Source organism: Heptranchias perlo, chromosome 4 (genome assembly GCF_035084215.1).
Source record: "Heptranchias perlo isolate sHepPer1 chromosome 4, sHepPer1.hap1, whole genome shotgun sequence".
NCBI lineage: Eukaryota > Metazoa > Chordata > Chondrichthyes > Hexanchiformes > Hexanchidae > Heptranchias > Heptranchias perlo.
In genome coordinates, this window is record NC_090328.1 from 36,605,167 (window position 1) to 36,618,386 (window position 13,220).

A 13,220-nucleotide genomic window follows, 5' to 3' on the forward strand; every position below is an offset into this window, starting at 1 on the left:
TATCAATCCCTCTGCCCAAACCAATCTCTGACCATAAAACTGCCCCCTCCCCCTCAAGTTTCATATACGAGTTTCCTGCAATTCTGCTTGCTCAGAGGGTCTCTTCAAATTGCGACCAGATTTCCAGGCGCCTGCAGTAAATGGCTCTTCAGCTGGCTCCATTGCTGCTTTATATTATAATGGAGGAAGAAAACCAAAGACAAGAGACCCGAAGAATGAAGCAACACAAGTGGAAACAGCTCCCCATATGCAAATACCCGGCCCAGAGTGTGTATAATTCTCAACTGATGTTCCAGGACATGTCTGAGGAGCTAACTGTGCGACTTACTTTGTGATGACTTAAAGCCCCATCCTTAACTGTAGAAACTAAGATGGCCACAGCCTTCAACTTTTACTGGTCTGGATCCTTCCAAGCACCCATGGCAGACCTGTGCTGGATTAGACAAGGGGCAGTGAGGGTCTGCATTCGGCAAGTAACTGATGCCCTGTTTTGTTGGGCTGGCGAGTTCAGTATATTTTGAATGTCCGCGGTGGAGCAAAGACAGAGGGCACTAAGTTGCTAGCTTCCCCAGAGCGCTTGGTGCGATTAATGGAACGAACGCAGCATTGAAGGCTCCCCTTCAGAACCAGGAAAGCGACATTAACATAAAGGGCTGCCACTCCCTCATCATCCAGGTGGTCTGCAATGCCTGGCTGCACATCTTGCATGTGAACGCCAGCACATGGGTTCCTGTCACGATGCATTCATTGTGTGCAACTCGGTCACCGCACACATGCTCAGGGATGGGGGACCAGTTGGAAGGATCGATAATTGGTGACGCTTTTTCACGTCCACAAACCGAAGTGGAGCAGAGGTACAATCAGGTACATACGTCCACCAGGCAGGTCGTTGAGAGAACCATTGGGGTGCTGAAAAGTCACGTCAGGTGCTTGGACAGCTATTGGTACCCTCCAAAACTCCGCAGAGAGGATGGCGAGGATAGTCGATGTGTGCTGTGCCCTGTACATCTATGCCATGACTGAAGGTCTGGATCTTGACATACCGGGAGAAGAGTCAATCAAAGTAGAAGATCCTGTACTGCGGGTGCGGAAGCCAAGGGACGTAACGCGTCCACAGGAGGCATTGCTTCGAGAGGACAGGGCTGTCAGAGCACAGCTTGCTTTCACCCAATGAGCATCCCTGCAGAGGCCGCAACCAGAAGAGATAGACACAGCTCTCTTTAACTTCAAAGAATGTTTCATTACAAAAATGTTTCATAACTTTAATACACATGTTGACTGAAAATGTTAAACTATTATTAGAAATTTCAAAAAATTTGGTAGCAATAACACATCAAAAACTTAAGAATGACAATCACTAAGTTCCAGCCAGGCAGCTTCCCCTCCTACTTCCCAACAAAGGTGGAGAAAGAAGAGGTAGTAGGGACGGGAATTAAATTCCCCCTACTCCCTCAAGACACCCTGCTTCGTCCAGGCGCCTAGACAAGCCCTTCGGCTAGCCGTAGAACCATAGAAAAGATACAGCACAGAAGGGGGCCATTCGACCCATCGTGTCCGCGCCGGCTCAAAAAACAACCAGGCGCCCATTCTAATCCCACCTTCCAGCACCCGGTCCATAGCCCTGCAGCTTACAGCACTTTAGATTCAGGTCCAGGTACTTTTTAAAAGAGTTGAGGGCCCTTGCCTTTACCACCAATTCAGGCAGCGAATTCCATACACCCACCACCCTCTGGGTAAAAAAGTTATTCCTCATGTCCTCTCTATTCCTTCCGCCAATCAACTTAAATCTATGTCCTCTAGTTCTTGAACTCTCTGCTAGGGGAAACTTCCTATCTATCTAGGCCCCTCATAATTTTGTACACCTCAATCAAGCCTCCCCTCAGCCTCCTCTGCTCCAAGGAAAACAACACCAGCCTATCCAATCTCTCCTCGTAGCTGCAATTTTCAAGCCCTGGCAACATTCTTGTAAATCTTCTCTGCACTCTATCCAGAGCAATTATGTCCTTCCTGTAATGTGGTGATCAGAACTGCGCACAATTCTCTAGCTGTGGCCTTACCAGCGTTTCACACAGTTCCATCATTACAGGAGGAGGCTCTGCAAACATCCCCATCCTCAATGATGGCGGAGTCCAGCACGTGAGTGCAAAAGACAAGGCTGAAGCGTTTGCAACCATCTTCAGCCAGAAGTGCCGAGTGGATGATCCATCTCAGCCTCCTCCTGATATCCCCACCATCACGGAAGCCAGTCTTCGGCCAATTCGATTCACTCCATGTGATATCAAGAAACGGCTGAGTGCACTGGATACAGCAAAGGCTATGGGCCCCGACAACATCCCAGCTGTAGTGCTGAACACTTGTGCTCCAGAACTAGCTGCGCCTCTAGCCAAGCTGTTCCAGTACAGCTACAACACTGGCATCTACCCGACAATGTGGAAAATTGCCCAGGTATGTCCTGTCCACAAAAAGCAGGACAAATCCAATCCGGCCAACTACCGCCCCATCAGTCTACTCTCAATCATCAGCAAAGTGATGGAAGGTGTCGTCGACAGTGCTATCAAGCGGCACTTACTCACCAATAACCTGCTCACCGATGCTCAGTTTGGGTTCCGCCAGGACCACTCGGCTCCAGACCTCATTACAGCCTTGGTCCAAACATGGAGAAAAGAGCTGAATTCCAGAGGTGAGGTGAGAGTGACTGCCCTTGACATCAAGGCAGCATTTGACCGAGTGTGGCACCAAGGAGCCCTAGTAAAATTGAAGTCAATGGGAATCAGGGGGAAAACTCTCCAGTGGCTGGAGTCATACCTAGCACAAAGGAAGATGGTAGTGGTTGTTGGAGGCCAATCATCTCAGCCCCAGGACATTGCTGCAGGAGTTCCTCAGGGCAGTGTCCTAGGCCCAACCATCTTCAGCTGCTTCATCAATGACCTTCCCTCCATCATAAGGTCAGAAATGGGGATGTTCGCTGATGACTGCACAGTGTTCAGTTCCATTCGCAACCCCTCAAATAATGAAGCAGTCCGAGCCCGCATGCAGCAAGACCTGGACAACATCCAGGCTTGGGCTCACAAGTGGCAAATAACATTCGCGCCAGATAAGTGCCAGGCAATGACCATCTCCAACAAGAGAGAGTCTAACCACCTCCCCCTGACATTCAACGGCATTATCATCGCCGAATCCCCCACCATCAACATCCTGGGGGTCACCATTGACCAGAAACTGAACTGGAGCAGCCATATAAATACTGTGGCTACTAGAGCAGGTCAGAGGCTGGGTATTCTGCGGCGAGTGACTCACCTCCTGACTCCCCAAAGCCTTTCCACCATCTACAAGGCACAAGTCAGGAGTGTGATGGAATACTCTCCACTTGCCTGGATGAGTGCAGCTCCAACAACACTCAAGAAGCTCGACACCATCCAAGATAAAGCAGCCCGCTTGATTGGCACCCCATCCACCACCCTAAACATTCACTCCCTTCACCACTGGCGCACCGTGGCTGCAGTGTGCACTATCCACAGGATGCACTGCAGCAACTCGCCAAGGCTTCTTCGACAGCACCTCCCAAACCCGCGACCTCTACCACCTAGAAGGACAAGAGCAGCAGGCACATGGGAACAACATCACCTGCACGTTCCCCTCCAAGTCACACACCATCCCGACTTGGAAATATATCACCGTTCCTTCATTGTCGGTGGGTCAAAATCCTGGAACTCCCTTCCTAACAGCACTGTGGGAGAACCGTCACCACACGGACTGCAGCGGTTCAAGAAGGCGGCTCACCACCACCTTCTCAAGGGCAATTAGGGATGGGCAATAAATGCTGGCCTCGCCAGCGATGCCCACATCCCGTGAACGAATAAAAAAAAAATCCCTGCTTTTGTATTCTATACCTTGGCTAATAATGGAGAGCATTCCGTATGCCTTCTTCACAACCTTATCAACCTGTACTGCCACCTTCAGGGACCTGTGCACATGTACTCCAAGGTCTCTTACTTCCTCTATCTCTCAATATATTCCCGTTTACTGTATATTCCCTTTTACTGTTTGCCCTCCCTAAGTGCATTACCTCACACTTCTTTGGGTTGACCTCCATTTGCCACTTTTCCGCCCACTCCACCAACCCATTGATATCTTCTTGGAGTCTACAGCTATCCTCTTTACTATCAACTACACGGCCAATTTTTGTGTTGTCTGCAAATTTGCCAATTATGCCCCCTACATTCAAGTCCAAATCATTAATATATACCACAAACAGCAAGGAACCCAACACTGAGCCCTGTGGAAATGGAAATGGATTTCCATTCGCAATAACATCCATCGACTTTTACCCTTAGTTTCCTGTTACTGAGCCAATTTTGGATCCAATTCGCCACATTTCCCTGTATCCCATGGGCTTTTACCTTTCTGACCAGTCTGCTGTGTGGGACCTTGTCAAATGCCTTACTAAAATCCATGTAGACAACATCCACTGTAATACCCTCATCAATCCTCCTTGTCACTTCCTCAAAGAATTCAATCAGATTTGTAAGGCATGACCTTCCCTGAACAAATCCATGCTGACTATCCCTGATTAAACCATGCCTTTCCAAGTGACAGTTTATCCTATCTCTCAGTATTGATTCTAATAGTTTGCCCACTACTGAGGCAAGACTGACCAGCCTATAATTGCTCCTTTGTACCCTTTTTTAACAATGGTACTACGTTTGCAGTCTTCCAGTCCTCCGGTACTTCCCCTGTATCTAGTGAGGATTGGAAAATGATCCTCAGCATTCGCTATTTCCTCCCTGGCCTAGGAAACAATCCATCCGGCCCTGGTGACTTATCAACTTTCAAGAATTCCAGACCCTCTAGTACTCCCTCTCTTGTTATGTTTACCTTATCCAATATTTCACACCTCTCCTCTTTAACTACTACATCCGGATCATTTCCTTTGTGAATACTTAAACAAAATATTCATTTAAAACCCTACCCACATCCTCTGCTTCTACACACAAGCTACCCTTATCATCCCTGATAGGTCCATCTTTACCTTAGCTATCCTCTTGTTCTTAGTGTACTGATAAAACATCTTTGGGTTTCTTTAATCTTACTAGCTAATATTTTTTCATGCCCTCTCTTTGCTTTTCTTATTTCCTTTTTTACGTCATCCCTGTACTTTCTATACTCCTCTAGGCTTTCTGCAGTATTTAGTTTTCTGTGACAGTCATAAGCTTTCTTTTTCTGCTTTATCTTGCCCTGTATACTTCTAGACAATCAGGGGGCTCTAAATTTGGCAGTGCCACCCTTTTTCTTTGCAGCAATAGCTCTATCATCGCCTGTGTGATGTTGGTGCTGAGCATTACAGCAGACCCGGAGGCCAAACCCACAGGAAGCTTCAGTTTACTGCTGATGGAGTCTACCTAGTCTCCAAAACTGATTTGAGACACTGTTAGCTCACTTGGCCTTGAAGTGCCTCACTCACTCTGATAGAATGTGTACGAGCCAGGTAACTCTGACACTGATTTGACTTGGGGTGGCCTCAATGTCGGGGGAGGCTGTATTCCTAGGAAAGAGCGGCTCTGCCTTTCCTTTGTGCCTAATATCCGGGTTGTGTCCATGGAGGCCCTGGTATCTTCACTCAGCATCAAGTCTACCTTTGTATATTTAGAAATAGTCTGCATGATGAATTGTGCTATTATGAGAGAAATTAAATGCCTATAACAACCATTACAGAATAAAGATAACCTCAAATGTGCTAAACGCCATACACCTATGTAGTGCTTGCATGGCGCTACATCCTTTGATTGGGGGAAGATAGGTTTTTCAAAGCTAATAATGGCATGGAATCCTGAGGTAGGCAGGTAGCGGTGAGTCTGAAGTACAGCTATAGTAGTACAAACTTTAGCCTCTAGGTTAATCAGGATAATTTCAGATTTGGACAAATTTGCAATGTTTTTGGATGTGTAAATAAATACATGTAAAATAGGACAAAAGCGATACATTATAAAATATAGCTGCTATGCAAATCATTGAAAAAGATGCATACTATATTATTACCATAAACAAGTACATGCGTTCACCTCGTTGGTAAAAAAAAAGAGACCTTCAGTTAATTTGCTTTTCAGCAACAAATTGGGACCTGCAACTGACTACGATTTTGATGGCCATATTTACCTTTAATTGCTGGCAGGAGTCCTTCATGTGGAAACAGTTTTATAGCTACAGATATTCTGGTTTCAGCTGTGAACAGCGAAGATGAAATGTGTTAAAACTCTCAGTTTAGCATAAACCTGCTTATGTTAAGAACGTACAGTAGAGGTTATTATTAGTTTATTAACAAGCCTCTTTGCAATCTGATGTGATTAAAGCTTGCATTCAGAATGATGGATGTTCATTTATTTGTGTCTGCCCATAGAATTCTCCCAGTAACATAAGTATGAGTAATCCGCCTGGCACTCCACGTGATGATGGAGAGATGGGTGGGAACTTCCTGAACCCCTTTCAGAGTGACAGCGTGAGTATTTCTTTATATTTTTCTTTTAATGGCCTGTATACTACTCAGCACATGTGATTTATTACTGGGATAAAATACAAGGGACGATATGCAGTTATGAGTCATTTTGAAGTGTTTCTTTTGAAACCTGCTGAGTTACTTGGTAACTGATTAGTAGCCATCTATTTTCCATATTTTATTTATAGTCACATATGGTTAGGAAAGTAACTTTCCCTTGAAATTGTCTTGTATAAGTAATCCTCTTCTGCAATGAGACTTGAGATCTGAATGTTTAGAATTTTGATAGAATGACTTAATAGGAACTTGTATTTTCAATATGACAGGATTTATATGTGAGTGTTAGTTTTTAGTACTGTTCTATGCCAATTCTGCAATATTAACAAAAAAAAATCTGTGGTACCAGTTGTTCATTATCTTAAACAGAGGAACAATATTTGTTATGTGGAATTGAAAAGTGTTAGGTTATTGTTTTAATTGAACATTTTACCAGTATGATCTGGTGAATGTGTGTAATTAGTTAGACTATTACATAAAGAATCACAGACTTTCGTTATTAAAACTAAATAATTTGAGGCAGTAGTTTTGGGAAGAAATCCCTTTATCTAATGTGTCCCATTGGAAATATTGTGGGAGAAGGGGAAGATTAATTCCTAATCCTTGAGGGGTTCTTCAATATGCAACTGTAATTGCAACCCTCTAGAAACTAACATGTTTGGTCTGTAAGATGGAGAAGACTTGTTAGATTGACTTGTCTAACAGGTCACTCTTTAGTCATTTGTGATTTAGTCGAGTGGGAATCGGTATACTTCCTGGTCCCAGATGCCAATCCTACATTCAAAAAGCTCAGTACTGGCTGACACAAGTTGGTCTCTATATGAGACTGCATTTACATTTACTTATGTTTTCTCTACAAAGAAAAAGAATTAACCTGCATATATATAGTGCCTTATTTACATCCTCAGTGCTTTGCAACCAATGCATTACTTTGAAGTAAAGTTAATGTTACATGGGTAAATGCGGCAGTTAATTTGTGCACAATAAGGTTTTACGCACAGTAAGGTTTTACACACAGCAAAAAAACGAATGATCTGGTAATTTTTTAATATTTGTTCTTGGAATGTGGGTGATGCTGGCAAAGCCTCATTTATTGCCCATCCCTAGATGCCCTGAGAAGATGGTGGGGTTTCTCCTTTGAATCGTTGAGGTCCCTATGGTGACAGCGCTCTCACAATGGTGTTAGGTAGGGAATTTTTGGATATTGACCCAGCAACGATGAAGCAATGGCGGTATATGTGTTTTTGGTGATGTTGGTTGAGGGAAGAACGTTGGCTAAACAGCCAAGAGAACCATGCTCCTCTTCAAATAGCGTCAGGTGATCTATTATGTCCTCTTCAGCAGGCAGATGAGGCCTTTGTTTAACGCCTCACCTGACAATGCAGCTCTATCTCTGCTGCACTGAAATGTCAGGCTAGATTATGTGCTCAAGTCCCGGTGTGGGACTTGAATCCACAACATTCTTACACAAAGTGCTGGCAATTGAGCCATCCTGATACTTAATATTGGGGGTGGAAGCATTTTGTTCCAATTTACTCTCCTCCTTCTCTCTCCCTCCCTCCCCCACCATAAAAATCTATTGCTTCCCTTTAATTTGAAAATGTCTCATTTGTTCAGCCTCATCATTTCTATAATTATATGTTTGTGCAAATTTCAAAACGTATTTTAATTTTGTAAATAAATCACTACTTTTTTGTCAATATTTTTGGTGTACTTGTAAGATAGTAGAAGAGTTCACGCTGAGCAAATAATGTATAATGTATCCTTAAGTTAAACCTTTACTGCCAAATTGTAGGTGAAATGGAGAGCATAAAGTATGGAATGTGAAAAGACAATATGTACTCTGTGAAAGGATATCAACTTCTGCAGCATTGTGTAGTTTATTGTTGTACATCCATGCCCATGAGTTAATAAGTTTACTAAGCAGAGAGGAAAGTTTAAACCCATCATTCTGGGCTTGATTTAAACCTTAGGAACGAGAAATGAGGATAGTTTGCTAACCCACTGTACCGCCCTCAAATTCATGACAGCTGTCTCCTAGCTATATCAACTTTTGAGAGAATCAATATAACCACCATATTGGCTTCCCAGGCATCCGTGGCACCCACCTGAAACAGGAGTTAGGCCAATGTATATGTAAATGAGGGGCCTAATGGCTATTTCAGGACCTTACCAGCAAACTCGGCAGCACAGAGTGAAGCAGACACCGGGCCTGCTGTGCTAAGCATTACTTTGTCTAAACCATAAATGCCTAACCAAAAATTTACTTTTTTTATACTTAACCTTAATGTTGAGCTGGGAGGACCATTCCTGCACCTCCTGGCTCGTCAGTACTACTGTGGGCCGCTGCTAGTTAACGCTCGGCCCCCCCTTGCGTTTTCTTTCCCTCTCTTCCCCCACCCCCCCCATCCCCCCAGGATTTACCCGTGGGCCACTGCCGGAAAGGGAGCCAGCCCAAATTAGATCCTGGCAAATGGATGAGCTGCCTCTGGGGGCCAACAGACACCGGCAGCTTGCCACTATTATTACAATGAGGCACGAAGCCCAAATTCTGTTGAGCATTAGGCCTCCCATTTTGGGCATACACTGTAAGCATGCTGTAGGTTATGTGCCTGAAAAATGGGACGTAATGAGTTTCTAGTCCTTAGTGTTCAACAAACACAAGAACTAACTAATAACTTGAAAATGGGTGAAATCAAACTCCAGTGATCATTGCACTTCAGAAACGATACAGAGGTCCACAACTTAGGGAGAGGAAATTTTGGAGTTATGAAAAAAAATTTAAGGTGCATTAAATGGATTAACCAGAATATAAAACAGAAGAACATTTATTTTTTAAAGTCTTTTTAATGGATATGACAACAAAAGATATTTGTATTAGAAACGAAGGAATTAGTACAAGACCTAGATCAGATTAGTCACATGAAGAGGTCAAAACTAACTCATGGGCCAAACAAATATTTTTAAAGATACAAGGAAATAAAAAGTAGTGAGGATGGGAGGCGTAGAAATGTGAGTTGTGTATTATAAGAAGCAAGAGGGCAGTAGAAAGACAAATTGCAGATAATAGCAAAACATTTATTTAGCTGTGGTTATAGTAGACAGTGGGCTAAATTTTTGTCTCTACTACTCCTGGCACAGAGCTGGAATGGACGGAAAATAGTGGGAATGCAAACCCAGATTCCCAATATGTTTGTGGAACATAAAGCCCTGTGCCAAGTACTACATTTGGAAATTTACCCCTGTAAAAGGCCAAATGGATCATTTAAGAGATTATTTGGGAAGCAGTATAGAAGATCAAGGTATCAAATATTATATATTAAATATATCCTTCATAAAGAAGATGGTTGTGGTTATCAGAGGCCAATCATCGCAACTCACTGCAGGAGTTCCTCAGGGAAGAATCTTTAAGCTAACCATGCTCTGCTGCTTCATCAATGACCTTCCCTCTGCCTTAAAGTCAGGAGTGAGGCTATTCGCTGACAATTCTGCTAAAGCTTCTTTCACAACTCCTCCAATAATGAAGCAATCGATGCCAGCCCACTGCAGCATCCAGACTTGGGCTGATAAGTGGCAGGTAATGACCATTCCAAACAAGAGAAATCCCAGCCATCTGACCTTCTACAGCACCACCACCGCGAGTCCCTCCACCATCAACATCTTGGGGGTCATCATAAACAAGAAGCTCAACAGAACCAGCCTTTTCAACACTGTGGCTACAAGAGCAGGACCAAGGTTGAGTATTCTGAGATGACCATCTCACCTCTTTACCCCTAATCTCTCTCCACCATCTACAAGGTTCAAATCAGATGCGTAATGGAATACTCAGCACTCGCCCGGATGGTTGCAGCGACAATAGCACTTAAAAAGCCCGACACCATCCAGGATAGAGCAATTCGTTGCCATTGGTCTCAATATCCACTCTCTCCATCACCAGCCCATTGTGGCTGCAGTATGTGCAATTTACGGGATGCACAAGAGCAACTCATCAAAATAACTTCAACTTTCAACCTCTACCTCCAAGAAGAACAAGAGTAGCAATGTTGTGGATTCAGGATCACCTCCAAGATCCCCTCCAAACCACACACCATCTTGGTTTGGACATGTATCACTATTCTTTCATCATTGCTGGGTCAAAATCCTGGAATTCCCTACCTAGCACCATTGTGGAAGAACCATCAGCACAAGGACTGCAGCAGTTCCAGGAGAAGGCCCACCACCATTTCCTCAAGGCATAGGCTTTAAGTGCAGCCTTTCCAGCATCATCTGCATATTAAGAACAAATCTTAAAAAGACTGATCAAAATCCAAATCTTGTCATTTTGGCTTAGAAGTATATAACAGAAGTTAAATTTTTTTTTAAAACTCAAAAGGAATTAAATATCTACAGGATGCAAGCTGGATGGGATACACCATAGGATCCTCAAGGAAGAGGATCTTCATAAATATTGGAATTGGCTGATAGCAAATATTACCCCAACATTCAAAACACAAGATATGAACATGGAAATAATAGAGTGGTTATCCTAAGGACTGGATCGGGGAAATGCTTGAGAGTATCATCCAGAATGCTGCCAGTGGTCATCTAAAGACCATTAAGGCCATAAGAAATATTCAGAGTGGATTTAGAAGCGATAGGTCATGCCGGCTAATCTGCTGAAATTCTTTTGAAGGGGTTACTGTACTAATGGATGAGAGCATTGGACATTATTTGCTTGAATTTTCAGAAGGCATTTGATAAAGTTCCACGTGCAAAGTTTTTAAAGATGGAATTCATTGCAAATTTATCCAACTGAATTGAAAACTTGTTTGGCAATAGGAAGTACAAGGTGAAGAATGAGGAAGTTCTGTCATGGAGCACTGACTAGCAGAGTTAAATAGAAGTTTGCTCGAGCCCATTGGTATTTATATTGTTTATAAATAACTTGGAGAGTACTTCTTGTAAAATGATAAACTATATTCATGATACAAAGTTATGTGATGAGGGAGAAAATACAAGGGAGATTTAGAAGGATTGCGAATCTAGCCCACTTATTCAGATTTGTTAAAGAAAAGCACATGAATTTTCATTTAGATAAATGTAAGGTGATGTATATTGGAAAAGGAAACAATTAAAGTATACACAATGAAAGGGTATTTATTAGCTTTTAGGTATGATTATTAATCATTCACTGCAAAATAAAGGTGAAACTGTTATCAGCAAAGCTAATCAAACACTAGGATCCATCTCAAGGGCATTAAAATCAAGGGCACAATTCTAAAAGGGGTGCAGGAACAGAGAGATCTCGGGGTATATGTACACAAATCATTGAAGGTGGCAGGGCAGTTTGAGAAAGTGGTTAAAAAAGCATACGGGATCCTGGGCTTTATAATTAGAGGCAGAGAGTACAAAAGCAAGGAAGTCATGATGAACCTTTATAAAACACTGGTTTGTCCACAGTTGGAGTATTGTGTCTAGTTCTAGGCACCGCACTTTAGGAAGGACATGAAGGCCTTAGAAAGGGTGTAGAAGAGATTTACTAGAATGATTTCAGGGATGAGGGACTTCAGTTAAGTGGATATACTGGAGAAGCTGTGGTTGTTCTCCTTGGAACAGAGAAGGTTGAGAGGAGTTTTGATAGAAGTATTCAAAATCATGAAGGGTCCAGACAGAGTAGATAGAGAGAAACTGTTCCCATTGACGGAAGGGTCAAGAACCAGAGGACATAGATTTAAGGTGATTGGCAAAAGAACCAAAGGTGACATGAGGAAAAACTTTTTTACACAGCGAGTGGTTAGGATCTGGAATGCACTGCCAGAGGGTGTGGTTGAGGCAGATTCAATCATGGCTTTCAAAAGGGAACTGGATAAACACTTGAAAGGAAAAATTTGCAGGGCTACGGGGATAGGGCAGTGGAGTGGAACTAGCTGGATTGCTCTTGCGTAGAGCCAGCATGGACTCGATGGGATGAATGGCCTCCTTCCATGCTGTAACCTTTCTATAATTTGACTATAAGTAGGAAGAAATCATTCTGGCCTTATTTAAATTGCTGGTGAGTGTATTTTTGGAATATTGTGTGATGTTTTGGGCACGCTGTTTGCAATTGGATGTTTATACATTGGAGGAGGTTCAGAAAACAGCACCAGATATGATTCTGGGACTTGCGGGGGGTTGGGGGGGGTCTTTGTTATAGAGGTTCACAGAGCTGCGCTTGTTTTCATTGGAGAAAAGAAGATTGACGGGAGATACAATATGAGTCTTTAAAATGCTGATGAGTATAGATATAAATATAAACAGGCTATTTGTCTGAGGTTATAATATGAGCCCAGAACCAAAGGACTTGGGTTTAAAATTAACAAGCCCCAAATTAACTAGTTTTAAGCAAGATTAGAGATTAGAAGACAATTTTCTCCACTCCATGATTTTAGTACTGCTAGGGCAAGGTGGTAACATTATCTGTGGAAGGTAGTAGGCCCAGGTGGAATAGTGGAGGTCTGAGGATGAGTTAGTATCCTGGAGTTTTGCCAGATGATCTTTAGGGAGCAGTTCCACCATATTTCTTACTTTTCAATTTTATTTTCAGGCAAATAAATGAAGAATTTCAACACATTAGGTTCAGTCAGTTTATATTGTGTTCACATAGTACTTCATACCCTGCACATGTGCATTGAGTCTCCTCGTAAGATTATAACTG

General features: G+C 43.0%; 1 protein-coding gene across 3 annotated transcripts in view; it reads left to right on the forward strand.

The window, feature by feature from the left end:
- Positions 1-13,220, forward strand: part of LOC137320867 (single-stranded DNA-binding protein 2) — a 429,480-nt gene that overhangs the window by 392,586 nt on the left and 23,674 nt on the right. For all 3 annotated transcript variants that reach the window (XM_067982791.1, XM_067982792.1, XM_067982793.1), the window contains one exon: positions 6,395-6,493. In XM_067982791.1, the coding sequence (XP_067838892.1) occupies positions 6,395-6,493 (99 nt within the window). The remainder of the gene's footprint in view (positions 1-6,394; positions 6,494-13,220) is intronic.